We start from the raw sequence: 27,377 nt of genomic DNA on the forward strand, positions 1-27,377 counted from the left end.
TCCCACTGGGGTTTTGTGTAACAAGGTCTCAGAGTGATTTGAAGGCGGCTGCAGGAGCGGCTGAGGGCAAAGATGCTGCTCCTGAGGCTGGTTTCGCACCTCTTCCTCATGCTCCACGAGGGACATTTCTTTTGCCTCTTTGAAAAGCCTGTCCTCTTCCTCTACCAAAAGAGGGGTAGTATCGAAAAGAACGACCCCTCAGGAAGATGAGCCGGAATAGGGTTTCTGAGGCTGGCACATGGAGGCACTAAGATTTAGCTGCCGCTTTTGAGGTTTGGAGTTTTTCTAGGCTTTCATCAGCCTTACTGCCAAACAGCCTCAAGCCACCAAAGGGCATGTTGAGAAGTCTGGCCTGCACATCTGGTGCAAACTCGACTTCCTCAACCACGCAAATCTGCGTAGAACCGTGCTTGCAGCCATGGATCTGCTGATACTATCAACAGTATCCAGTCCAGACTGGAGACATTCCCCCATTGCCTCCTTCCCGTCTTTGACTATATTCAGGAAGCCTTCCCTTTCCTCGCCTTCCGGAATATGATTGGCCGCCGCCGAAATACAGTCCCACAGGGCATGGGTGAACCTGGCCAGGGTACAGGTAACATTGGTTGATTTAAGGGCCATGCTGCCTGAAGTGAAAACGTTACGGGCCCAAGCATCAATTTCTTTATCCTCTCTATCCGGAGGGATAGTGGGATATGCTGTTTGGTTTGATGTAGATGCTGCCTGAACAAATAGGCTTTCTGGAGTCGGATGCCTGTTTAAGTATTCAGGATCAGAACCAGCTGGTCTATATTTCCTGGGAAAATGACTGTTTGCAGCAGCAATAATTTCCGGATGTTCCCAGTTTTTTTTCCACTGTCCTCTGAAGAGCCCTATTGAAAGGGAGAACTGTATCTTTTTGAGGACCTCTGACAATTATATCTGTCATATCATCCTGTTTGAAAATGGGTGAAGTGTTACCCCAACCCATATATTCAATTACTCTAGTCATAAGACTCCTGTACCCTGAGTCTGCGTGTTCTGCAGGATCAGGTCTGGCAAATTCTAATTCTGGTGTCGTGTCAATGCCACTGGCAGAATGCAAGTTATCCCTCAGGTCTTTCATGTTAGCCTCTGGATCTATAAGTTCCTCTGTAACTTGGTTTATGCCATATTGAACTCCAAAAGGATTCCTCATAAATTGAGGACATAGACTTAAAAAAGTAAGATTTGGGTAAAGGAGTAAATCTCTTCTCTTCCTCCACAATACTTGTCGAAGGAATAGAAAAATCCTTCGAAGCTGTCGAAGGAATCTTCGATGACTTCGATGAAGACTTCGACACAGGCGTCGAAGACGCTTTTGGCTTCGATGCTGAAGCGATCGAAGCCGATGGCGTCGACAAAGTCGTGGAATCCTTCGATTACTTATGTTTTTTTATGTGGCACCGGAGAGGTACTCGACTCTCGAAGAGTCTTCGACGAGTTGGCGTCGACTCGAGTTTTTCAAGTATCCTTGACACTACTGGCTTTAACCATAGTAGTTTTCGACTTCCCTTTAAGTCTTCCAATGGAGCGACTTTAGGGGTATGGCTCTTCTGAGGTTTATTCGAGGGGGTCGGGGCCGCATTCTCGAATACCTCCATCATCTTTTTTCGAAATTCCTCCCATTTTCTAGGGGAATCCGATTTTGTCGGACATCGAATTTCTTCGGTCGATGACTCAGAAGATGATGGAGGAGACCTATGTCTCCTGTTCAGTTTTTTAGACGAGGAAGATGACTAGCATCTCGACCTGCTATGAGATTGAGATCTCTTGGAATGTTTACGGCGATCCGACTCCTTCGAATCGGTCGATTTTTTATGTTTTTTGGACACAGCCTTAGCTTTAGAAGCTTCCCTCTCCACCGACAGTTTACCTTTCCTCTCACGAAGGGCCTTCTCCGTCATAGACGGACAGGAGCCACAGTCGTCGGTTCGATGACTTGAACCGAGGCACCAGAGACAAACTCGGTGAGGATCCATAATCGACATTTTCGATCCACAATCGATGCACATCTTAAACCCAGTCTTGGGTGTCGAAGGTGTAGCGCGCCGTTCTCGATAGCAAAGCGATCGGAAAAACAGAACTGAAGCAACGGCCGCAACGCGAGCTATTTATACCATCAGTGACGTCGACAGAGTAAAGATCCCGTCGAGGGACAGTCGACACCGCAACCTCGAGCACAGCGCCCTCTGCCGAGAATTTATTTTCCCGAAGCAGCGAAACTGGAGATAACGATCTATCATAAGATGAGGAATACGTGGGAGGACACAATCCATTCGAAGTAGGAATTTGGTCTTGGAAGGGTTGAGCTTCAAGTATGCACTGGACATCCAAAATTGGATCAGCGAGAGGCAGGTTTTGAGCCTGCGGATGCGATTGATGGAGTCGATATTGAGGTATAGCTGTGTGTCATCAGCGTATTGGTGGATGTTGCGTGTGGCTGGGAGGGCTTGAAGCAGCTCCATGTACAGATTGAAGATCACTGGGGAGAGGATGGAACCCTGAGGGACTCCACAGGTGACGGGTATCATTGGAGATCTTGTGGATTCTATCTGAATAAACTGCTGATGGTTGGCGAGGTAGGACTTGAACCAGCGTAGGACAAGGTCGCTGATCCCTATGCGCCAATGTAGGGTGTCCGTGAGCACATGGTGGTCTACTGTGTCGAAAGCGGCCGAGAGGTTGAGTGGAACCGGGAGGCAGGCGTGGCCGTCATCAAGGATGTTGAGGGCATTGTCAAGCACCTGTATGGTTGCCATCTCTGGGCTGTATCTGGGTCTGAACCCGGTTTGATAAGTTTGGAGAACATTTTTGGTGTTGTGTTACTGTAGTTGTGTCGCTACCACTTTCTTGATGGTCTTACCTAGGAAGGGAAGATGAGTGATGGGCGATAGTTACCTAGGTTGTCGGAATCCAAATTTCTATAGTAGATGGAGGATTTGTCCTGTCTTTAGTGTCGTGGGAAGATGCCTTGAGTTAGGGAGCTGTTGATGATCCCAAGGTAGAGAAGGAGCGCTTCTGTGGAGAGGGTCTTGAGGATGGATGCTCAGAGGATGTTGTCTGTATATGATATGGCTTTGAGGACGGCCAGGATTTCTACCAGGTCCTCTTTAGAGAGTGTCTTGAATGTTGGCCAGGGTGTGGCAATTTCGCAAGGAGGGATGTGAGGCGGGTGTGAGGAATCAGAAATGTGAGGCGGACAACTTTTGGAGAATTTCTCAAAATACACCACTTTATTAAATCATAAGTTTCATCAAATGCCTCACTATCCCTACTCTGGCGAGGATTTCCCTGCCTATCAAAACTAAAGGAAAACACTAACACAGCATATCTGGCCCTCACACTTCGACACAAAACACACAAAGAATATATGGTAATTCACAACAATAGCAACAGTTGCACTTCTGATATATTCACAGTCTCTCTTGGTAACCTGGGCGAATTCCCCTTCCCCAGGTTTCAAGTTAGATTCAGTTCAAATGTTCAGCAAAAGGAAATCTGTGCTTTAAACAGTCTCATTTCAGTGGATCTATGTGATCACTGAGACCACACATAATTACGACGGCCGAAAACGGCGACTTTTTTTTTAATTAAACGCTCTTTGCACCACATAGATATGCGGGGGGGAGACCCCCGCAGCTCCCCATATTACTATTCTATCCCATACCCCCCCACATATATGTGTGGTGTAAGGGGGGGTATTAAAAAAAAAGGTCAGCATTTTCGGCCGTCGCAATTTTCAGGTCGACATTTTTGTATGATTCCATTTCAGTTCTTGGCTATTTCAAGATTTCAAAATAAAGATTTGTTAACCACAGTTCAACCAATCAAAAGGTTCCAATTCTTCCTTGAATAATGAATTTCCACTTGATCAAATAGCATCAATGTAATTTCAGGCCAAGATGCTTTGTCGCTAACTTATAAATGTCAAAGAAGAAATACAGTTCCCTATTAGGTTTCAATTGACACAACTTCTGGTTAGGTTATTAAAACACAGCGGGACTCATTACAAGTTTTCCGGTCCAGTAACTACGGTACCGGTAAGTTTACTGATACCGTAGTTACCGGACCGGCAAACTATGAGTTCTGCTTGCGGGTGCCTTCCTGCCCGTCAGGACTGGCCTGGCGGGCGTTCCCGCACCCGCGAGCAGAGCATGTCAGATGCACCACCACCATTCACGAATGGTGCCGTTGCATCCGGCTTCCCCATTCAAATGGGAATGCGGAAGAATATTTTTCCAACCCGCAAATGGGTAATTATAGGGTCCGGTGGGGCCGTAATGACCTGGTAAGTGCACATTCGTGGGTGCCGGAACTTTTCACAAGTTTGCCGGTAGCATGCCTCTTTTACCAGCAAGGCTACCACCAAACTTGTAGTGAGGCCCAGTGTATATCTTGGTCAGGATGACTACACAGAACTTCTACTTCACATGAACAACTACCATATCAGGTTACCTTCTGTTAGACTTCATTCTGCAGGTCTACTCATCTGCCCCATAGAGGTCAGCATTCTACTGTGCTTCTGAAGTTTGAAATCCACTGACCACAGACAGTAATACCACAGCTTCAACAATTGGTTTCTTTGTGACTTTAAACAGATAAGACAAGATTCACTTTAGTTAAGCTCAATGGCGTCGTAAGCAAGTCACTCTTCTTCTGACATTCACTTTCCAGAGGGCAGTCATGTAGTGTGAAGGAAGTTGCATTTTCCTTGGGCGCTTTAGCCTGCCGAGCTAACCATATTACATATTAGGTCCTTAGATGGCTGCATTAACAGCTAAGACTAATAGCTTATTCAAAGTGTGTACTAAATGCTGAGATAGACCTTTACAGAAGGATTAGTAATGCTTAGTAGCGCCTACATACCAAGCATAGTGAGCTACATTTAACGTGCAGGCATTAAAGGGGTGGAAGGTTACATTCATAGCTTGCAAAAGGCAGGGCAGAGGCCCAAGTTTAGTAGCTAATAGAGACCTGTATTTGAGTGCTTAAAGCATTATAGCGCTTAGATAGCCAGTCTTGTAGTATCAAGACACTAGCTAGCAGAGTGCAGGCCCAGTAAAGCTTGCTCACTAGGGTTAATGCAATGCATAATTATTTCAGCTTCTACTGGTATACTCTTTCTTTGCAACTGTAGTACTGCCAGCCTCCCTAAATAGGCCCATGAGAAGAAACAGCACAGCCTTGCCCGCGCTGATAAGACAAATTCCTGAATTGGCAGATGGGCTCCAACAGGGGGCGGGGAGCTTCTTAGAGAGTTAGCAAGCTGGGTTTTTCCATCAGTAAACCTGCTTTGCACAGAAAAAGTTCTAGAATATTGCGTCATGCTGACTGGCAGCCCGAAGGTACAAGAATGCACGCACACATGACCCAGGGGGGATTCTTCCTTGGACTGCCGTCGAGCAAGCGCCCGCAGCTTAATGTTGCCCCTGCAGCTCCTTCTAGCGCTACCATCTAAGAGCTGGCTGAAGGATATGAGGGAAGCCACCTGGTTGATGGGCAGCAATTCATTTAAAATGACCTGGGTCTCCAGCGCTAATTAGATACATGGAACGTGAGACTGTGTTCTGAGTATTTGTGATTTTCTCTAACTTGCATTTTGATTATTCCCAATTGCTACTAAATTACTGTTATTTCTTATAAGTTGCTTTCTTTCAAATAAATGCTAAGTTTTATGCTGAAGGTGTCATCTCTCCAACATTGAGTTCATGGTGAGTTCATGGCTGTCGCGCAGAGTCAGACCTGTATGGGGGGGAGGGGGTGATGGGGTGTTTTATTGCAATCAGGGCTGGTCCCTAGGTGAACAAATGCCCTTTTCACTACAAGCCTCTTTGCCACTCTTGTCTGTCTGCAACAACAACCAAAATGCCGTAAATATGCAATTCTCCTGCTCCCCTCTTGGCTTTAGTAATGTGAGGTATATCAAATTGTAGAGAACAATCACAAGCAGTAAACTTCTGTTCCCTACCTTGTCTTTGCCTCTTTGTATTTTGGCCAACCAGTTATAGAGCTTCTCTGCTCTCAGGACCCTTGACTGCAAGACTCTTCCCAGCCACGTTGTCCAGCACGTCTTCTGCTGTGCAATCTCTGCAATTAGGTTCACATGATGAAAAGCAGTCTTCCTTCATGCTATGATGTTCTGATAGTAGGAGGCCTTGGCTGTGTTAATAAGTTGTTGACGGATTACTCTGTATTGCTTGAGGATCGCCAGGTACAATGCGGTCCTGGAGCAGCGCCAGGTTTTCTCTTGCTTCCTGATGACTCTTTTTGCTGACGTTGACCAGGGTTTCAGTTTGTAGGTGCGTTGTTTCAGAGGCATGTGTCAGTCGATGGAGGCTGAGAGGGTGGTGATGAGTGCTTCCAGTAAATAGATGCAGGTCAGTTGGGGGTGTTCGGTCCATGTGAGGTGGAGTTTGCGAGGTCTTCAGTGAGGGCTTGCACCGGGAAGTTATGAAGGACTTGAGCAGAGCTTTGCAGTTGATAGCTTTTATGTTTTTATGTTATTGATAATCAGGACCCAGACACCAAGAGTCCAGGTGTTCTTTATGACCCAGACACCAAGAGTCTAGGTCCTCTTTATGCTCTCAATTAAGACTTCAATCGTTCACCCTGCTACAGAACCCGTTTTCTGTGTGGACTAAACGTACCATGTCAACCTGCCGAGCCGTGTAACTTCACTTATTGTGCACTTACGAAGCATTACCTTATAAAGTAATGCTCAGGCACTCGCTGGAATGACCACAATTCCAGTGACCATCGCAGACCTCTCTTTTTTCCCACTCCACTCCAAAAGAGAGCAGAGTATCAACTTCAAAACATCAACCGTACCAAACTATTAATAGAAAGCACAAGAGCATAGAATACCAACTTCAATGTACCAGAGTGCATGATTTTTAAATCAGATGCAATTGACGATAAAATAAGAGCCAAATGGCTCCAGGTGTACAGCACAGGGGTACAGAAGTGCGATGTTCTACTCAAGCTCAGCCAGTGTTACACACCCACACACCACACCTCACTCAACCTCGCTGACTTCCCTGCACTCAGCATTCCAGTTGGCTTAAGGCATGCAGCGTAAGGTCAACGTGCATGTACCGTGACCACACGGTCCATAGTGTTAAAGACAGTGCCTAGAGCTCACCCCAGCAAGACTCTGGCAGTACTCTGGCGGCCATCTCTGCTATTCACTACAGGCCATCTCTGCTACTCCTCTGAAAAGTCACCGGTTCACCGGCAACCTCAGCCTCAAGCTAGAGGAAAGAACCCTCTAACGTCTCGCATCAGCATCAAGCCACACTGCTCTGCTCTCCAAGATCCATAGCAGCCGCTTCCAACACCATTTAGTGCTAAAGTTGTCCACATTAAGTTGTCACTTAATCTAGTCTACTGTCAGAGAGAATATTAACTGTGAAATCCTAAAGATGCACAAGGGGGCAAGAACAGGTAACAAGAGAGGTAATCTCATAGTGCTGACACTGCAGAACCAAGTAGATTGTGTATATGATATTACACCATTTGTGCCTGGTATAGTCACAATATCACAGTTGTGATAAAACAATGCAATATGTGATGAATTCAATGGAGTCATCACAGATTCCCGGCAGTGACCGCCTCCCATGTGGCCAGGGGACGGTAGCCGCTGGCCGATCCTGTCCCTGGGGGTGGTGATATGAGGGATGATCACATGGTAGGAGAACTACTGGGGAGACGTTTTGACATTGGACAAGACATTATTCCCCCCTTTCCCATGAGGAGGACCCTCTGATACAGAGTTCTTAATTGCCTATTGTCATTCTGGTCAGGCCCTCACCTTTGACCCAAACACCAACAACTCCCACATGACGCCTTTTGTTTCTGATGTGCCTTTATGTGAAATCTTTGAGAAAAAACATCTTAGAGATAGACTCCAACTCCCATCACTACCCCCCAGGAACAGAGACGAGGAAGAGGATGAGGGAGTGTGTGCAAAGTGACAGGAGCTCAAAGTACAACATGCAGGTTAGTTGTTTTGCCAAGTCTTCAGTGCACGGTATATTTGAAGATGACGACCACACTGTTGCATCATGGAGTTCAACCTCAAAAGAGGTTGAACTCCATGCTGAGGCTCACGACCGCAAATTACATGGGCAGACTTGGTGGAACGTAGAAGGCCACCGGGACAGATGTAGAGAAGTCGCTTGCAAGCAAGAAGGGCCGTGAAGACTGGGAGCCGTGAAGGAGCTCCTGGATGTTGGGCTGCTCGAAGAGACAGCACCTTCAGGCCGGGCCGAAAAGGAAAGCAGGCGCGTGACATAGGAGCCGCGCAGGATGCTGGAAGAATGTCAACACACTCCAAAGTGGGTGAAGGAACCACACCACAGAGGCGCAAGCAGAATCAGAGATGCTGAAAGGAACCAGTAAGTCCAACCAAAAGCAGCTGGGGACCGCAGGGTGTTCTGACAAGCGCACCAACGAATGTTTGAATAGTACGAAATTGCTGATGCAGAAATATCCAAAGTTTGTTTGAAAGCAGTCAAGGCAAAGTACAAATTCAACACCCAATAAGAAGAATGTTTGAATGTAGACAAGGCAAAGTACAAAAGCAAACCCCAATCAAGTACAGATGCATAAGGTGCCAGTTTGGGGGGAAAGGATTGAGCAATTGTTACCATAGATACATATACAAAGCACCTCATGGTATATGCTATTGTGGTATAACAAAAGAACTGTGAAATGCTTAAGAAATCCTGGCAGACAAATGCACCAGGCAGCTGAAATTTTATAAAGATTCCTGTTAGGGGAGTGTACCAGGTGATATGAAAAACCATAACGGAAATCTTGGCAGTGGAGTACACCAGGTAGCTGAAATTGAAAGATTTCTGGCAGGAGAGTATACGAGGCAATATACAGAGTTAAAAGAAATTGTACAGAATGATGGTTACAGAACATAATGCTTAAAGCAGAACTTTGTGAGTCCAGTGAAGAGACAAATCTTCAAACTATTAGCTAAAGAGGCATTTTGCCGTCCTATTTAAGAATCCAGGATAAGAGGACCACCCTCTGGATCCAAAGGCCTTTACCTTGGAGAACATTTTCTTTGGAGTCATTGTTATACTATTTGTTTTGAACACTTTTGCCAACATTAAGGTAAAGACGTTTCCTTGCACCCCTTTGTTTTTCTGTTTGTATTGCAAGGGTCAGGATAGGATGTTTTGGACACAATGCACCTTTTCGGTTGCTGACATCCTGACACAGACAGATCCTTAGTTTTGATTTCTAGGTGGGGAAATTCCTCTTTAGAATAGTGCTAGAAAGGTACAAATGTCTTTGTTTGAAAACATGACTGCCTGTGTTCAACACTCATTTCTGACCCCTCACATATACCTCTTGGTCGAACCTTAGATTAAGCACTAATATGGCATGAGTCTTTACAGACTGCCTATTTCTTCTTGACATTTTAGTGCTGCAATGCTATAACTACTATTTATAATGGAGACTGCCATTTCATGGTGTCCATTTGTTCACTACTTACACAACCAGTTTTCGATAAGCGCCAAGCAAGAAAAGAATCCTCACATGTCAGAGAGCTGCTACAATGCCTCAGGGACTCCCTTCATGACTCAAAACACTTCTTAAACAGCTCAGAAACATCTACTATACATTGTAAGACAGCCTTCTACCGATGTCAAAGCAATGCAAAAGGCAGCCCAAACCAAGACAGCATCCCAGAAGGCCCAAAGCAGTGCCCTACATATAACTCAACCAAACGACCGCTACACGAGCCCAGGATATTACCCTAAATAACCCCAAAACACCAATACCCATAACATTATCAGTCCACATATATGACGCATACCACTTGCCAAAGTCAACTGAAGTGGGCTATTTGACTTTAGTGCGCCAGAAATCTGCAACTCAAATCTTCGACAAAAAAAAAAAAAAAAGGAGTGATCCATATCCATATCATCCTCCATATGACCCAAAAATCCATAACATCCTCCATATGACCCAAAAATCCAACATTTAAATAAAAAACAGCAAAACATTAATCTCTGACAAAAACCTTGAAATCAAGCAATTATTTTGGCCATCTTGTCAACTGGCCTGACAAAGAAACAGAACCCACCAGTGTCCCAGTTGTGACCCAGTGAGGCTACACAGCACTTGTGCACACACAGTGCAAGAGAGATAGGGCCTAATTCCGAGATTGGCGGCAGCCATGGCGGTATTAGCGCCATGGCTGCCTCCAATACCGGGTCCGGGTCTGGTCTTTTTGGTTGGGGACTTACCGGGTCATTCCGACCCTGGAGGACCCGGTAAGTCCCCATTCAACCAGCCATTCCCCATTCCCATTTGAGCCCCATAGGGCTCAATGGGAATGGGGAAGGCGGTAATTACGGGCCTGCTCATAGCAGGCCCGTAATTAGCGCCCTGGTCCCTTAGCGGGACCCGTAAAGAATGTGTGGTCAGACCACACGTCCTTTGCGGTTCCCGTTAAGGGACCTCGGAATTGGGCGGTAAGGGATTACCGGCACCGGTCTCCTTAACAGTGCCCGGGATCCCTTACCGCCCAACTCGGAATGAGGCCCATAGTGAGGGACACATTGTGAAGGACACATTATAAGTTGGATTCTCCACAGACACAACTCCACTGAATCACGTGCTATGGCTGCGTCTATAGACCCGATGCTCCATTTTGATTCAAGGAGGTGCTGAATCACCCATCCTGGCTACAATATTTGACACAAACAACAATGGAGGCAGACATAGGGCACCCTACAAATATACAGCAACCAGAATAACGCAACAGTGCGGCAGTGCCCACAACTTCTAGACCTATCCAAGAAAATAAAGAATAAAAGATGCAATTTCTAGAAATCAGGTTTCTCTAAGGCTTCAAGCACAACCATCACTTGAAGTACTCATATAGTGTGTAATCAATTCTAAATGCTTGAGGCACTTCTTTGGAAATGACTGCATTTGGTATCGTCTTCCTGGGAGGAGTAACATTGGAATCCTCCCTGATCAGCCAGTATCCTCTCTCCTGTTGCGAAGAATGTGGTGTTTAAAGAAAGGCTGTTGGAGTAGCTGAAATGTTAAAATAATTACTTGTATTATAAAAAAACTTTACAATGTACAACATGAAAAGTAGACACATATATCCAGTTACATCGCTGTGGTTTAAGGCAATGTTACCAGACATTATTTGACCTTATAGAAACGGGTAGTAAACACCAGTTTAGGAAGGCACTCTGCGAGCATATGTGCAGTGGGGCAGTGATGTAACAGATGGAGTGATGTGGACTTCCCCTGAGTCATTTGACCTTTGATGTTACTGTCTCAGTAGTGAGAACTCTCGGTTAACTCTCCATCCAGTCCAAGCAGTTTCAGCCTCTCAGAGGGAGGCGTGGCAAAGTAGGTCTTCTGCTCCTCCGAGTACCTCTCTTGCACGTCGACAATGTCTCGGTATTCCCAGTCCTGCCAGTGAAAATTGAAGCTTTCTAGCAATGCAATTCTCTTCTCGTTGGTGGTCACACAGTCAATTGGGGGTCTTTGCTCCAGGAATGGGACCAGGATATCCGGGAATACAAGTACAGCGCGAATTGCAAACCATCCCCCGAACTCTGGATGGATGCACACCCCATAGATTTTCTGAAAGGCAGAAAAAAACACATTTTTACTACAAAAACAAATGTCCTTTTACTTTAATGAAGAGGATAGATTAAGTAATATTTCTTGGGAACATCATTTCCCCGCTATGGTTAAAAACAATCAGATGGCACTTGATGACATCCAGGAATATCCTGCCTGCTCATAGCCCAGAAACCCAACTTGGTCTCCAACCTCATTCCTGGCAATTCAGTACTGGTGATCTTCTGTATGTTACAGACATTGTTGGATCTATTTCCTCTTTCTGGCCTAACCACTTGTATTTACACCTTAACTTTACTCTGGAGCCTCTACCTACCTCCCGCGAGCCTCAAATTCTGTCCTGGCTATTATGTGATGTCATACACAAAGTGTAAAACTATCCAGGATACGGATAGTGTTCTCCCAAGTAAAACCTTGGGAGTGTTCATTTACAAAAAGGTACCATTGTGAAATAAGATCATGTGGGACTTCCCGAACGGAGTGGCAAAGGTAAGAAGCAGCTCCTAGTAGGTCCCATGAAATCAAAATTGCACATTAGTGCATTGCCCAAATAAAGCGCTCCTGCATACGTAGATTTTGTTCCCTTCCCCTGCTTCACAGCCCGGCCCTAGTCCCTCCCTCCTTGCTCCCAGCCCCACCCCTGTTTGGTCCTTTCACCCTTTTAAACAGCCACCCAGGGCAGCCCTCTGCCCGTGCAGCCCTGCGGCGAAGGGCTCAAGGCAAAGGGCGGCTCCTGAAGTAGCGGCTACAGTCAGTGTCTGCAGGTGTCGCAAGGGGCCTCCCTCTAACACCCTCCAAAGACTACCCACTTCTTCCACCTTCCTGTGGCTTCCATAAGCAGCGTGCCCTTTCGCATAGCTAGCCCTGTTTAAGAAGCACAAGACTAATCCATAAACCCACTACTACAGCCATCTAACAGTGGCTGCATAGTCATCTCAACAAACCAGCAATTGTGACAGGCCACAGCACCCTGACAAGACCATGACAAGTAGGCTCCCATCTACCAGCATCAACGGATAAGGTAGGAACAGTCTATTCTAAATTCAACATACACTGACACCATCATACAAACCTGATACCATACTGCATTGTGAAACATAGGCCTCTTAGGCTTTATACTGCTTTTGAACTTGCTTTTTCTACTTAGGCCTCTCTACCACTATACAGGAGCCCTCCTCGGGTGCCCTGTATTTGAAAGTGCACTGAAACTGTTGAAACTGCATTTGAACTGCATTTGAAATCACATTTGAAATTGCTTTTTCTACTTAGGCCTCTCTCCCACTATACAGGAGCCCTCCTAGTGTGCCCTGTATTTGAAAGTGCACTGGAACCGTTTTAAATTGCATTTGAATTACATTGGAAATTGCTTTTCAATTTAGGCACCACTCCCACTATACCGGACACCTCCAAGTGTGCCCCTGTATTTTGAAAATGCCCCGAAACTGTTCAAACTGCATTTGAACTGCATTTAATATAGAAATTTAAGCTCAGGTCTCTTCCCAGTATACAGCACCTTCTAAGTGTGCCCCCCTATATTTGAGACTACACTGAAACCACATTTCAACTTTGAACCTCCTTTGAAACTTGGGCCTCTCTCCCACTATACAGGACTCCCGAATCTCAGCGTGCTCTCCTGTAATATACTGCACCCTGAAACCTAGGCCTCTCCACCTCAATACAAGAACCTCAGGTCTAATTTCCCTCCTGTATCAATGTGCACTGTGAAAAGACTACTCTAGGTGTCCCCCCTCCATCTCATAACTTAAACCTGCCACCTTGTGAGGCCAGAGCCTCTCCCGCTATCCAGGTACTCCAGCCTAGGCATCTCAATTGCTGCCTGGGTCTCCCAGTCTAGGTTTAATTGCTGCCGGCCACTTAGAGCCTTGAACCTTCCTCCCGATATCTAGACGTCAATTTTGGCCTTAATTACCACCATCATCCTTTCAAACCTAAACCACTCCTTATACCGAGGCATCTCCTACCTGATACTTCACCACCCCTGCCATCTGCGAGGCCAAACCCTCTCCCGATAGATTAAGGCTCAATCTTGATCACAGCCTGCCTTGCGGAACCAAACCTACCCAGTGCTGTCCAAGAATCAGAATCAAACCGTTCAATCAGCTTTGGATCCCGTTGAAACCTACATCGCTTCGGACTTCTGATACCCCACTCCCAATAATACAATCTCATTGTAGACCACCTGTAACATTTCTGAACTCTCAACCTCTTCTCCCGTAGTCGTCTATGTATTACCAGTAGCTGCTACTACTGAATCATAGGAACCTGACACCCAGGACATCCAGGAAGCACAGAAGCCTGTAACTAGTACCATAATCCCCTCCACAGTTACCTGCACCCTCAGCACAATCCATACGCCCTCCCTATAATGTACAATACCCCAGGACAGCCCTCCCGCTGTAATAGGAACACCATATCCAACTGACTGAACAACGACAAACCCTCGAAAACCTCCAGACAGAACAACTTAAGAGGACTGGAAACAACTGACAGATCAAAGTCCCACTGACCTAATACCCAACTGACTGGAAAAGACACACCCTCGGAAACTATCAGACGGAACAATTGAAGATTAAAATCTACACTAGCCTGGCACGAGGAACACCTAGATCAACTCCTCCCAAGTAAGACCAAAATGACCCGACGCGGAATTGGAGGCAGACAAAGAGAAAAGGAACACGGTACAAGCAACACGGATACACAAGCTGAACCAGTCCCAGCAGAAGAGGCCTCCAATACAGAACACACCCGCAAAACAATACTATCAACAGAACAAACTTCACAAGAGAAAAATCCTTATACCTTACACCGTACCTCGCACCAACCAAAGAACCTAGATACTCCAGCATTACCAGATGGATAAATAAAACACCAGAACAATGGAACAAAAGAAGAGGACCAGAGAAGAGAATGAGATGACGCCAACTCCTTACATCACAAGAACAGATGGGCACTATCGATACCCACACCAAATGACAAGAGATGAAGAAACAATAGTAGTCAGTGACCCAATTATCAATCTCACAGACCAATTCAACAACAAAGCCGCCTTCACAGAACCTCTACCGCTCGAAGGCAACATAAATCCACCCCCACTGAATGCCCACAAACCAAAACCGGGAACAAAAAATACACCAAAAAGAACCACTGTAATCTTAACGCAAGATAAATGTCCAAACACGCTACCGAAATCTATGACCTCCTAAAATACAGAGGCATCAACATCCTTTTTGTAACCGAAACATGGCTAGAGGACAACTACACGATCACCCTCAATAACTCCCTGCCCAATACCTTCAAGTGCATCCAGGTAAACAGAAAAACCAAAAGGAGGTGGTGGACTAGCAATCATCCACAGGGAACACCTGGAAATTAAAGCGGAAGACCCATTAAACATCAACAAATATGAATCCCTCATCATACGTCTATCAACAAATCCCAAAACAAACCTGAAATTCATACTGATATACAGACCACCAACGTACGATGCGGCCTTCCTAGACAACTACACAGAAGCAATCACCAACTAGCCATCGAGCGTAACCATCTGATTATCCTCGGAGACTTCAACATCTGGATTGATGAAGAAACCACAACCTCACAAAAATCGCTTACTGGCCAACTAACAACAATGGAACTACATCAGCTGGTCAAAGGAGCAACCCATACGACAGGACATACACTAGACACAATCTTCGCCAACAGAAAACTAATTACCACAGCACCACCGATTCAGATCCTCTGGAGCGACCACCTCATCATCCCATTCGTAATCAGATTGCCCTCCCCAACTACCAACCATCATGAAAAGAAACTGGAGAACCATAAAAAAACTCCAATTTAACGGAATGACTGGAGATCACCAAACCACAAACAGCGACCATGGGCAAAGCTGACCTAGACACTAAAATAAATATACTTCACAACTGGATCACCACAACAATTAACGAGATCGCAAAAGAAAAACCTTTCAAATCATCCCGCAAAACGGCAACAGCAAAATGGTTCACCCGACTACTAGACGCCATAAAAAGGAAAAAACGAAACTAGAACTAGAATGGAGGATCAATAAAGACTGCAGAAAAAAATTCAAACTTCAACAACATACCCGTTCATACAAAAAGGAAATACAAAAAGCAAAAAGGAAATATTACGGCATCAGAATTCTCAAAGCACCAAACACCCAAAAAGATGAAATAAAAATCCCACCCAGCTGCAACAACACTCCAATACCATCGAAGAAATTATGCAGTGACCTCGCAGACCACTTCAAAAATAAAATCATGACCATCCAACAGACCATACAAAACAGACCATGCAACCACTACACTGAAGACACTGACCGATGTAAGGAACAACGCGCGCACCTGTCGCAAGTACTCTTTAAGTACTGCTTGGCTGCCACGGCTACTCCTTCGGCTGCTCCTCTGCCGCTTTTGCTGCTCTTGCTGTTGGACCCTTTAAGGAGGTGAACTGGATTCAAGCACGAGCACTTTGTGAACATCGTTGACTTTGACTTTGTGGACTTCTTTCTCCATTTACTGATACACTATTTTCTTTCTTTTTAGAGCTCCTCCCCCCATTCAAATGAGTTTGGGCTCTTCCTACTTAAGCCATTTTATGCGCGCACCTGTCACAAGTACTGTTTATGTACTGCTTGGCTGCTTAGCTGCGCAGCCAGCGGCGATGGTGCCCTTTATTATATTTATTATTTTTTTTAAATTTATTGTATGTTTTATTCTCCTAATCGGTTTTGGGAGCGTTGGAAATTGCGTGTTAATCTGTGCCCGCTAAAAAGCCTGCTTGTTTGTTTTGCTGTACCAGTGTGTACTGTGTTGTGTTACTAATTATAACTTTCTTTACAGGCCAGTACACGCGTTCTTTTGTGCTAGTACACGCTTATGGCGTATTTGTTAACAGCGGGTATGCCCTTAACTTTACACCAGAAGGGGCTGACTATACCATTCGCACGCCTCTCATGCATATCTCGTAAGACCATCACTCTCTCTCCTGTAAATACGTTGGTCAGCACCAAAAGTACAACCGTGCTAGCTGGTACAAATACTGAAGTTCCACCAGATACACACACCTCATTTCTTTATGAACCGATAGCGCAGGTTCAATCAAAGTTTGATGCAAATGTGGCTGCGCTCCCTTTATCAGATAATACTATGTTGCACACTCCGCTGCCGTGTTTTTTCACCAAAAGGAAAGGTTCTCGACAGATGGTGAGGCCCCTAACTTCCTCCCCGTGTTTTTACCCTGATCTCTCAATTCATGCTAGCCACTGTGAGTCTCAAAACTCCTTGGTCACAGATCCACATGTAATAGATCTTATTTCAGGCACGGAGTCTTTGCTTAGCCTTCCATCCATTTCCTTTGTCTACCCCACTCCCAGAAGAGTGCAGGTTCAAGATACACAAGAGTGTTCCCCTCAGAGTCCGCTGGAAGATTGCATCTCTCCAAACATGCCTATCTCCCTCTCCCCCTGCACATTAGATTTGTTCGTTGCGGCCTCTATTGCCGCCCCTCCCGTGCTAACAATCCCCCCAGCCCAAAGTGTGCAGACTGTGCCCCCGCCTTCTACATTTGAAACTGTATTAGTGGTGGCTCTTGCCTCCTCTTCAGTGCTCAATGTCACCCTAGCCGCTATGCAGCTAAATCTGCAAAGTCTGTTCAAATTATTTGAAGGGCTAGATGCAAAAGTAACAGAACAATTGGTGCGGGCCCATCAAATCTTGTCTTTATTAAAAATCCTGGTTTGCCACCCCAAATCGAATTTGCATGGTACTCAGACTGCAGATAGAGCTTCAGGCGAAGAGGTCTCAATTATTACTATTGGCTCGCCCGGACCTCCGCCTTTCATCCATTTGCCCATTTCAGCTCTTCCTGCATTTGCTGACATTATCACTCCAGAGGGTCGCGTGAGTGCTCCCATTGGCCCTGCTCCTTTGAATAAATCGTGGGCTAGCCTCCCGCCTTCCCCACGTGCTTCTGGGCCCCTTCCTACCCCAATTTCGGTGACTCTCACGAATCTCACCAAGGAAGGGAATAGCATACCTTGTTTACCGGTTATGAGAAAAAGAAAAAAGGCCTTGAAGGTGTCTCGCCCCGCAACCAAGAAAAAACCCAAACACCTCACACTGAGGGTTCGGAAACAAACAATGAAAACCTTCTTTCAAACTTTGAAACCAGTGTCAGTGACAACAGATGACGTGCAAGCCACCCAGTCTTCAGTGCCTCTGCTAGTCCCTGCACTCCTGATGCCAATACCTGCCCCTGCTCTGCCATCCACTGCTAGCTTCGAGAAAACTGGCCCACCTGTGCATGCGCTCACAGCACCTTTGGCAGTTGACTCAGTGCTACCATTAAAAGAGAACCTGCCTGCTCCACCTTTGAGACAGGCCCTTTTGGAGCCCCTTCCCAGGCCCTTTGCCCCAGTGGTACAGCCAGCGTCTAGTATCACCGCAGCTTTGTTCTACCCTCGCTTGGATGTGCTATTCCGCAAATTAGATTTGGCAGCTGCGCGAAAGCAACCCATCCCTGATAAAAGCTCCATGGGCCAGGTTGAGTGCGATAATATCATGACCCCTGTTACCAACTCGAGATCCAAAACTGCTTCTGAACTCTCAACCACTCAAATACGTGAGGCGGTGGATGCATATTTAGCATCCTGTACCCAGCCCATCCTCTCTATTCCACCCCACAAGCCATGTGAAATAAATTCAAATTTGCACCAATGGCTCCTCCCAGGTCCCTTGCCAATGATAGCTGGCATTCCTCAGCATTCTATGTCATCTCTCAGTCTGCCCCAGGCTGCTCCAGCCCAGCGCATGGAAATGCCTAGACATCAACCTACCGATGCTCCTAAACCTGTTAATCTTCAGCCACGAAATGACTCGGCATTGACAAACAAACCCCATGCCCTAGCTTCCCGGAAATGTCACTCATTGATTTTAAAATGTCGGGGAGGGGTTTTTGGCACCTACGATCTCAATCGACGTAGCGTGCTTAATATTTTTTCCGAACTAGTGGAACTCGAAGATATTTGTTCAAGTGACATCGAACAAATTGAATTTATCTCTGAGAACACTTGTTCGGTTGTATGATTGTGGATACCTTCGGGAATCGTTCTAAATACTGTGTGGAAATCAAAAATGCAATTGTTTAACATGGGCTTTTTACTAGCACAAGATCTAGCACGTATGAATGTGGGAACCGATGTAAAACAAATGGCTTCTTACACCAATTCGATTGAATCAACTGTAAATAGCATCTATGGTGCTCAATCTCACATGTCATAACCATCAGTGACATCGAAAGAATGCCTCATTACTGTTGCTAGTTGGAACACCCGAGGCCACGCACATTTGCAAACTTCCATTGCTGGTTTTCCGACTGCATTTGATATAATAGCACTTCAAGAAACTTGGCTTTTGCAAACCCTAGCATGGAATAACTATGAGACAGTTCTACTTCCAGCTATGACTGGCCAAAAGGGCCCACCGTCATCAGGCCTACTAGTGGGAGTAAATATGTCTAGAGGCTTTGCTATCCAGGCCTGGGCCTCGGTATCAGTTTTTATTCAGCTTGTAAAAATCTCATGCCCATTGCATACTATTGCACTAATCAACATTTATCGTAACCCTCTTGGGCTAACTGATATTGCCTTCTATGCGAGCCTGACTAGACTTCTGGATTTGGTACTTCTCCCTTCAGACATTACGGACACCCTTATTGTGGGGGACCTCAATTTAGATTGTCTCCATCCTAAAGGGAAAACCACAATTGATAAGGTTAAGCGGTGGTCTTCCTTTATTATGGAACGCAATTTCCACATTACCAATGGTGCAATACAAGTTGATATCCCAGCCCAGCCAACGTGGCAAAGAGGGTCGGTATACACTACAATAGATTATATGTATACTCATACCAACCTAACTGGGCAGATAAAATCTTTCCAAATTATCCCTCAGGTACATAGTGATCACCATTTGCTGGTTCTCACAATAAATTGGAATTATGTAGCTCCTCACAAGTCCTACTATTCGTCTGAGCTGGTGGTCAACAATGCTAAGACGCGTTTTCGTTGGTCAGTTAATAACTTATCAGCCTTATTCCATTTGGTCATTTCGAACAATAACTCTGATAATCCAAAACAGTACGCTAATCTAATCACATTTTGGCATTTAGCGAAACATGGCAATCAAACAGAGACCCCCCCACAAACACTCTTTCAATCCTCTAGTCAAAGCTAGAAAGATTAAATTCCACTGTGAAAAAAGGGTAATCTGTAAATTAAATCAGGCTAATTGTATTCAGCAATTGAGAGCAGCCAAATGCAGATACCGCAATTGGATGTGTCAACATCGAGCACATATACTGCAAAGGGATAGTGAGCACATGCTCAGACTAATAGCGAACAAAAATACAGCTGAAACCTGGGTTATCTTCAACCAATGTGCCCACAAGAGCCAGAGTGCTCTACAGGTTCTTAGTGTATCTGAGGCCCAGTGGATCGAGCACTACACCAATCTATATGCGGATCCGTCCTTTGTGCATCAGGCCCAGTTACCTGATAGCCCTCAGAGTTGGTCTCTTGATTGCTGCCCGCTTATTCTTGAGTATTACATTAAACATATTAGCTCTTCTAGAGTCAAAGGACCTGATGGCCTTAGCAACTTTATGTTTAAATCGAATCCTTCAATGTGGACTAAAATCTTGAACAATCTTTTTCAAAATATTATTTTCTTTCGTAACATTCCACACTCATGGAAAACCTCCATCATCGTACTAATCCACAAGAAGGGTGATCGTACCCTTCCCTGCAACTATAGGCCTATTGCCCTTTTAGATGCTCCAGGTAAGCTGTTCTCCAAACTTATCCTTCGGGATTTTAACATATGGACTAAAGCTGCCCATACAAGAGACCCCTTTCAGACAGGCTTTCTTGCTGGCCTAGGTACAAACATCAATTTGCTTTGTCTTTATGCTATTAAATCCCAAGCACAAAGTTCCAAACAAGCACTATATTTTGCCTTTGTGGATCTTCATAGGGCATTTTTTTTTCTTAAATCAATTTTATTGAGTTTTCATGTGAACAAATGACACATCGAAATTAAACAACTGTAGGCGAAAGCCTGAAAAAAACACTCATGTGAGTCGGTGGTAGGCCGACTATCTTGGGTTAGTCATCAGATGTTCTGGGCTCGGATGGGTTTTGTGGGGCCGGGTCGCCCCTCTATGGGGGCATCAGGTTTCGTCCCCTTTGTTGCCAAACGCCTCCATAAACTGTAGCCACTCAGATTCTGTGCGTGAGCTCGAGCCCTGGATTGCTTCCGTTAGCTTTTCCATGTAGTAAATGTCCTTGGCCACTGCCACCCATTCTCTCTTACTGGGGAGGGCAGCTCTTATCCAGGTTCTGGCTCACGCGGGTCTGGCCGCCAATAAGAGGGAGTTTGTCAGGTCTGGAAGGTTTTCCCAATGTTCATCTTTCTGTTGTAATCCAAATATTACAAACCTGGGATCTAGTGGGTAGGGCCCCTCTCCTGCCTCTCTCAGCCAGCTGAGGACCTCCGTCCAGAATGCTTGGACCCTATCGCATGACCACCACATGTGCCAGTAGTTGGCTTTTTCTCCACAACCGTGCCAACACTTGGGGACCATATCGGGGAACATCTTGGAGAGTTTAACTGGATCATACTGCCACCTATGAAGAAGTTTGATGGCATGTGTCTTGTACTGGCAGGAGATTGAGGTCTTGTATGCCCTATTACAGAGGCGTCCCCAGAGTTTGTCTCCAAGTCTAATATTTAGATCCCCCTCCCATCTCCTCCTGAGGCCCCGGTTCGATCCTTCTATGGTAGACAATAAAGCTCCGTAAAGGAGAGATACGAGTCCCTTCATTTCCACTTGGGTGTCTTTCAACTGGGGTGAGCTTTCGTTGCACACATGGTTTTAGTTTGGGTTTCATTAGGATGCCTTTAAGTCGTAGATATAGGAGAGGGGAGAGAGTACCAATCCCCAGAGCCTCGTCTATTTCTTGGATACCTATGAATGTCTCCTCCTTTACAAGTTGGCCGGCCCTGCTTAGTCCGGCATCGAACCAGGGTTGATAGTGTTCGTTTCCCGGTATCATCTCCAGTACTGGTGTGGATCAAATGTGGCTCAAGGGGGAGGGCCATGTCATTATTTTGTCGCTGTTGCCCTTACCTGCCAATGCCTTCCACATAGTGCCTAGAATTGGATGGGCCTTAATTCTGTGAGGGAGCTTTTTCAGAGGGACCCATAGCCATTCTCCCACCGTGACCGGACTCAGAAGGGAGTTCTCTAGATATATCCATTGTTTATCAGGGTCTTCCCTGAGATGGGGGCCAACGCTCTAAGCTGGGCCGCTCTATGGTAGGCTTGAAGGTCCGGGAGGGCAAGTCCTCCTCTGTCTTTGGGGAGCGTGAGGGTTTCGTATCCCACTCTGGGTTTCTGGCCTTGCCATATGAATTTCAGCATACGTCGTTTAGCTTCTATGAGGTAGGCATCAGGGGCTTCGAGCGGGAGCATTTGAAAGACAAAGTACCCTGGGAAGAAGGTTCCATGTCTTTGAATATTTTATCAAACAGGGGAGGGTAATTGGCTTGATTCAAGTCTTTGTCGGGTCTGACAATCTTAATTCCCAGGTATGTTAACCCCTCGGTGCAAATTTGTAGTCCCGGAGGGTCCAGTTCTTCCAGGTTCCTGTCCGAGTCCGAGGCAAACAGGAAGATCATTGATTTAGCTATATTGATCTTAAACCCTGAGAAATCACCAAACCGTTCAATCACCTGTATGGGGGCGGGGACCGACCTAGCGGGGTCTCTCAAGTGTTGCAAGATATCATCGGCGTAAAGACCTAGTTTGAAGGTGCGGTCGCCTACATCAATGCCTCGTATACTAGCCGATCCTCTAATACATTCTGCTAGTACTTCCATAGTAATAGCGAACAGAAGCGGGGAAAGGGGGCAGCCCTGCCTGGTCCCCCGCTGGAGGTTGAAGATGCGAGATAGGCGCCCATTTACTGTAACTCTGGCTGATGGGGCCACATACAGGGCCCCAATCGCCCGGCGGATTCCCTCTCCTAGTCCCAGTTTTTGGAGCACGCTATGTAGGAAAACCCAATCAACCGGTCAAATGCCTTTTCGGGGTCAATGGACACCAGGACCGGGTTACTCCCCCTTGGCACTGCCTCCCTCATGAGATGTAAGGTCTTCCTAAGGGTGTCCGCCCCCCGTCTTCCTTTTATGAAACCCACTTGATCCGAGTGGATAAGCCCGGGCATATGATCCTCCAGCCGGTAGCAATGATTCTAGTGAACAATTTGGCATCCACATTCAAAAGAGAGATCGGTCTATAAGAGCGACAGTCTGTCGGGTCCTTCCCCTCCTTTGGAATCACTGTAATAAGAGCTTTCCCAGTTGTCATTATATTGGAAAAGAGGCCTTCCAGGAAGCCCGCCAGGTGGCCCGCAAAGGCCTTGTAGAAGCCTGCGGTGAACCCGTCCTCCACCGGGGCTCTATCCAGTTTCAGTCCCGCAACTGCCCCGAGTACCTCTTACTCTGTTATTGGGGTGTCTAAAGTGGTCACCACCGTGGGGCTAAGGGCTGGGAGAGTGACTTCTCTTGATCCATGTTCCCTTCCCTTGTGTACAGGGTCTCATAGAAACATGCAAAATTTTCGGCTATGCCTTCCGGGTCCGATCTCTGCTCCCACACTACTTGTTATCTTGGTCACCCATCTATCCGCTCTCTGGCCCCGCTGTTTGGCTGCCAGCATGGCGTCAGCCTTGTCACCTTTCTCGTAGTATCTTTGGCGGAGGTGTTGTAGGCCGGCCACCACTTTGCCCATTTCCAGTTCCCTCAGTTCCTGTCTCTTCCCTCTTGCATTATCCAGGTCTCTTTCCTTCTCCTCCTCCCCCCTTCCCTCCGACTGCTCTAGTTGGAGTATTTCCGACCTCAGTTTATGTGCGAGGAGGGTCCTGAGTCTTTTCTTGGAAGCCCCCTCTCTAATCAGTCTCCCCCTCCAAGTGGCCTTCGCTGCTTCCCAAACCATCTCACAGCTAACTTCGCCCGTATCATTAAATTCAAAGAATTCACTGATTGCTGTTATTTCCTCCTTGAAAACTGCATCTCTGAGGAGGAAGTCATTGCATTTCCATAGGGAGTCTCTGGGTTTCAGGCCTGCCATGCTGATGTCCGACCAGACCATGGCATGGTCCGACCAGCTGGACGGCCTTATCTCACAGGCCTCTATTCTACTCATAAGCTGATGTCCCGCAAATAGGTAGTCAATTCTGGTTCTCGTACCATTGGCCATGGAGAAGAAAGTGTATCCCCTCGTAGTAGGATGTAATTCCCTCCAAATATCTACCAGCCCATAACTCCACATCAGGTCTCTGAAGCCACCCTGGGGTCCTCTTCCATGATTGTCTCGGGGGGCGTTTTCACCGCTATGGTCTCGTTCCCAATCCGCCCACATATTGCAGTCTCCCCCCCATGAGTTGGAGTCCCTCCGCCTTTGCCATCACTTCTCCGAGCGCTTCTCTGAGGAATTCACTCTGGCCTACATTGGGGCAGTATATTGTTACCAGGGAAATCCTTGAATCACCTAGGTTACCCGACACCACCATGGCTCTCCCATCTTCTCTTTCCCACCGTGACACTTAGGTGATCTTTTGGTCTCTATGCAGAATGATGCCCGTACCCCCTTTTTTAGAGTGGCCAGATGCCCAAAAGGTCTGTCCCACGTGTGCTCCCGGAATGGCCCTCTCCTGCCCTTTTAATGTTCTAGTTTCTTGCACCATGAGGACATCTAATCTTGCGTTTTTCATTTCCCTCCCCAGCAGGGAGCGCTTCGCTGGCGAATTTAGCCCCTTAACATTGAGTGAACTCAGCGTAAGGGTCTCGACCCGGCCCCTCTTCTCACTGTCTAACATCAGGACTTTTCCTCATTGTCCCCTCCCATCCGGCGTTGTGGGAGCTGTACCATGCTGAATCCGTAAGCGTGAAAAAAGAGTGTTCCTGTCTCCACCCTCCCCCGCAAACTTAGGACGCCTGCCAACGGGCAAGCCATCAGGGTGAAAGTGTGACCATCCACCACAGTTCTCCTGCTTAACTCTGTGTCCCCGGTCGGGGGTGTAGAACTGTTACCTTAACCACTTTTGTTGGGACGCGATCATCCTCTACATCGTTCCTCGTTGGGGTATTTGGTTTCCTGTATTTTCTTCTACCCTTCGCTCTCTTCTTCGTGGACCAGGGGCCCTCCGGTTCTCTACTGTTCTCTGCTGAAGCTTGTATTTCCTCTTCATTGTTGTCTGTCTGAGTGTCCCCCTTTAACACTTACAACACTTGTGAGGCCTCCTTACCATTAATTACTCTGTAGTCCACTCCGGCCCTCTCAAAGGAAAGAGCGAAGGGGAACGACCATCTTTACCTTATGTCCTGACTTGTCAGCCATTGTGTGAGCGGGCGACAGTCTCTACGGGTGAGCGTGAGTGCGGACAAGTCTTGGAAGATTTTAATAGGGTCCCCTTCGAAGCAGAAGTTGCCCAGCTTCTTAGCTTTTTCCAAGACCTCCATCTTTCTCTGTAGTGGAGGAAGCGCACCACAATCGATCTAGAGCCTCCCCCTCTGGCACCAACGCCTCGATGCGCTCTTTCTAGCTGGACTTCCTTTCCCCCTTCCAATGCAAAGAGTTGATTTATTAGGCCCTGGACCTTCCGCCCCACCTCCGCTGCCGTCTCTCCTTTTTGCTGGGTCACTCCTATGATGCGTAGGTTGTTACGGCGTTCCCTGTTTTCGAGATCATCCATCTTCAGGAACATGTCCTCTTCTCTCACTTCCAGGTCCGTCAGCCTCGCCTCATATTTCATGTCCAGTAGATCCATTTGGAGATGATTGTTTTCCATGCCCTCCATTTTATCTTCAAGAGTTTCAACTCTCCCCCTTAGGTCTACCACAGCGGCCTGGATGTCTGTACGGATAGCCTTGATCTCGCAGAAGATGTCTTTGAGGTCATCTCTGATAAGTGCCGTGGTAGGGGGGGGCGTCCTCTGCCGACATGGTAGATCCGGGGTTGCCACTCTGGGTTGAGGGTGCCCAACGTAAACGTTGAAGTGAGCGGATTGAATTATGGGGCGAGGTTTGCTCCCGGGTGGCTCCCTCTATGTGTCCCTCAGGACGGTGTCTCTGGTGAGGCTCCTCCTGTGGGATTCCGTGGGTCCCCTTAATGTTGGGGCCACCTCTTCGCCCTGGGAGCGCCCCTCTCCGGTGTGGAGCTCTCTGGCGGCCCCGCAATGTTTTGCCGGTGGTGGTGTCATGGGCCGGGGGTTGTATCCCGTGTTCTTTTTAACACGGGTGAATTTGCTCCCACCCCCACACGGGGCTGGGGCGGGTCTGCGTTGTGTCACCAGGTGGCTGTGGCTGGGGGGGCTCCAGAACGGTGCTTTCCCATTTCACCGTGGCATTATGCAAGCGTTGATTTCATGGGTAGGGGGTATCCCCTGCTCCTTACACTGCCAGGCGTGTGGGTGATGCCTCTCAGGCCCAACCCCAGAACCGGGACAGGTCCGCGTTGTGGCGCTGGATAGATGTGGCCGGCGGGGTTTTCTTCTCCTAGCCCCCGTCAGCCCGGCTCCCTCCTCGCCTCTCGCCGTTTCCGGCGCGTGTCTCTGGGCCCAGGCTCGACCCGCATAGGATCACGAGGGAGGGGGGGGGGGGGTGCGCTGTTTCTGCCCGGGAGTCGACGGGCGTCTGGTGTGCCCTCCTCACCTCAGTTGGCCTGATGTTCCTCTCTTTGCTGCCGCCCCCCGGACAGCCTCCGTCTCCTCCTCTGTACCGTATTGCTGCAGTATTGTGCTCCGGTGCTCTCGCCAACACAGGATCCCTTCACGAGGGGTTGCGTCCTTCGGGGGAGCTTTTCTCGGCGTCTGGCCTCCGCGTACACCTCTGTGTGTGCAGCCGGGGGTCCCGCTCCTCCCGGTCTTCTCCGGGCTCTCCTCCGGGGCCCGGGACCCTAGGGTGCGAGACGCCACCCGGGTCCGGAAAGCGTGGTGCTCTGGGGGGGCGCACGCCCCGCGCCGCTCTCTCAGGCACTCAGGTGATTTGGGGTGATTTTGCGGGATGGGGTCTCAGCATCTGTGTGGCGCCTCGGGCGGGCCGCTCAGGGGCCGACCTCTCTCGGCTTTAGCTCCAAATCCCGGCCGGGGATTCTCTCAGCCTGCTAGGCCCTGTGGTGGTGGCGGAGCTCGAGTCTCAGAGGTCCGTCATGCTCCGCGCCCCCTGGTGGTCTCCCTTCATACGGCTTTTGACGCCATTTCTCATCCCATTCTTTTTGCCAAACTCACTAGAGATTAATGCCCCCAGACATTACAGCAAATTATTCAATCACTTCATTGCAAGACATCTGTGCGCATTAGACTAAATCTAGAAGGTCTACTATCTAGAGCCATTCCAACTGCCCGCGGCCTAAAGCAAGGCTGCCTCTTGGCATCCGCAATCTTTAATTATTTTATGTATGATGTGCGTCAGGTTTTCGAGGCAATATCATCGGACTCACCCAAAATAAACAACCATAAAATTCAGACTCTTATGTATGCTGACGATTTGGTGTTAATTTCCAAAACCCCACGTGGCCTTCAAAAACGACTTGATGGTTTTAACAGCTACATAGTGGCTAAA

The 27,377-nt window shown here is 47.3% G+C and overlaps 1 protein-coding gene across 1 annotated transcript in view; it reads right to left on the reverse strand.

Annotated features, from left to right (window-relative positions):
* Window positions 1–11,091: 11,091 nt before the first annotated feature.
* The window catches only part of MMACHC (metabolism of cobalamin associated C), a 156,897-nt gene continuing 140,611 nt past the window's right edge, over window positions 11,092–27,377 (reverse strand). The window contains exon 4 of the mRNA XM_069642378.1: window positions 11,092–11,652. Within this exon, the coding sequence (XP_069498479.1) occupies window positions 11,341–11,652 (312 nt within the window). The 3' untranslated portion in view covers window positions 11,092–11,340. The remainder of the gene's footprint in view (window positions 11,653–27,377) is intronic.

The sequence above is a fragment of the Ambystoma mexicanum genome, chromosome 1q (assembly GCF_040938575.1).
Source record: "Ambystoma mexicanum isolate Mex_15411 chromosome 1q, UKY_AmexF1_1, whole genome shotgun sequence".
NCBI classification, from domain to species: Eukaryota; Metazoa; Chordata; class Amphibia; order Caudata; family Ambystomatidae; genus Ambystoma; species Ambystoma mexicanum.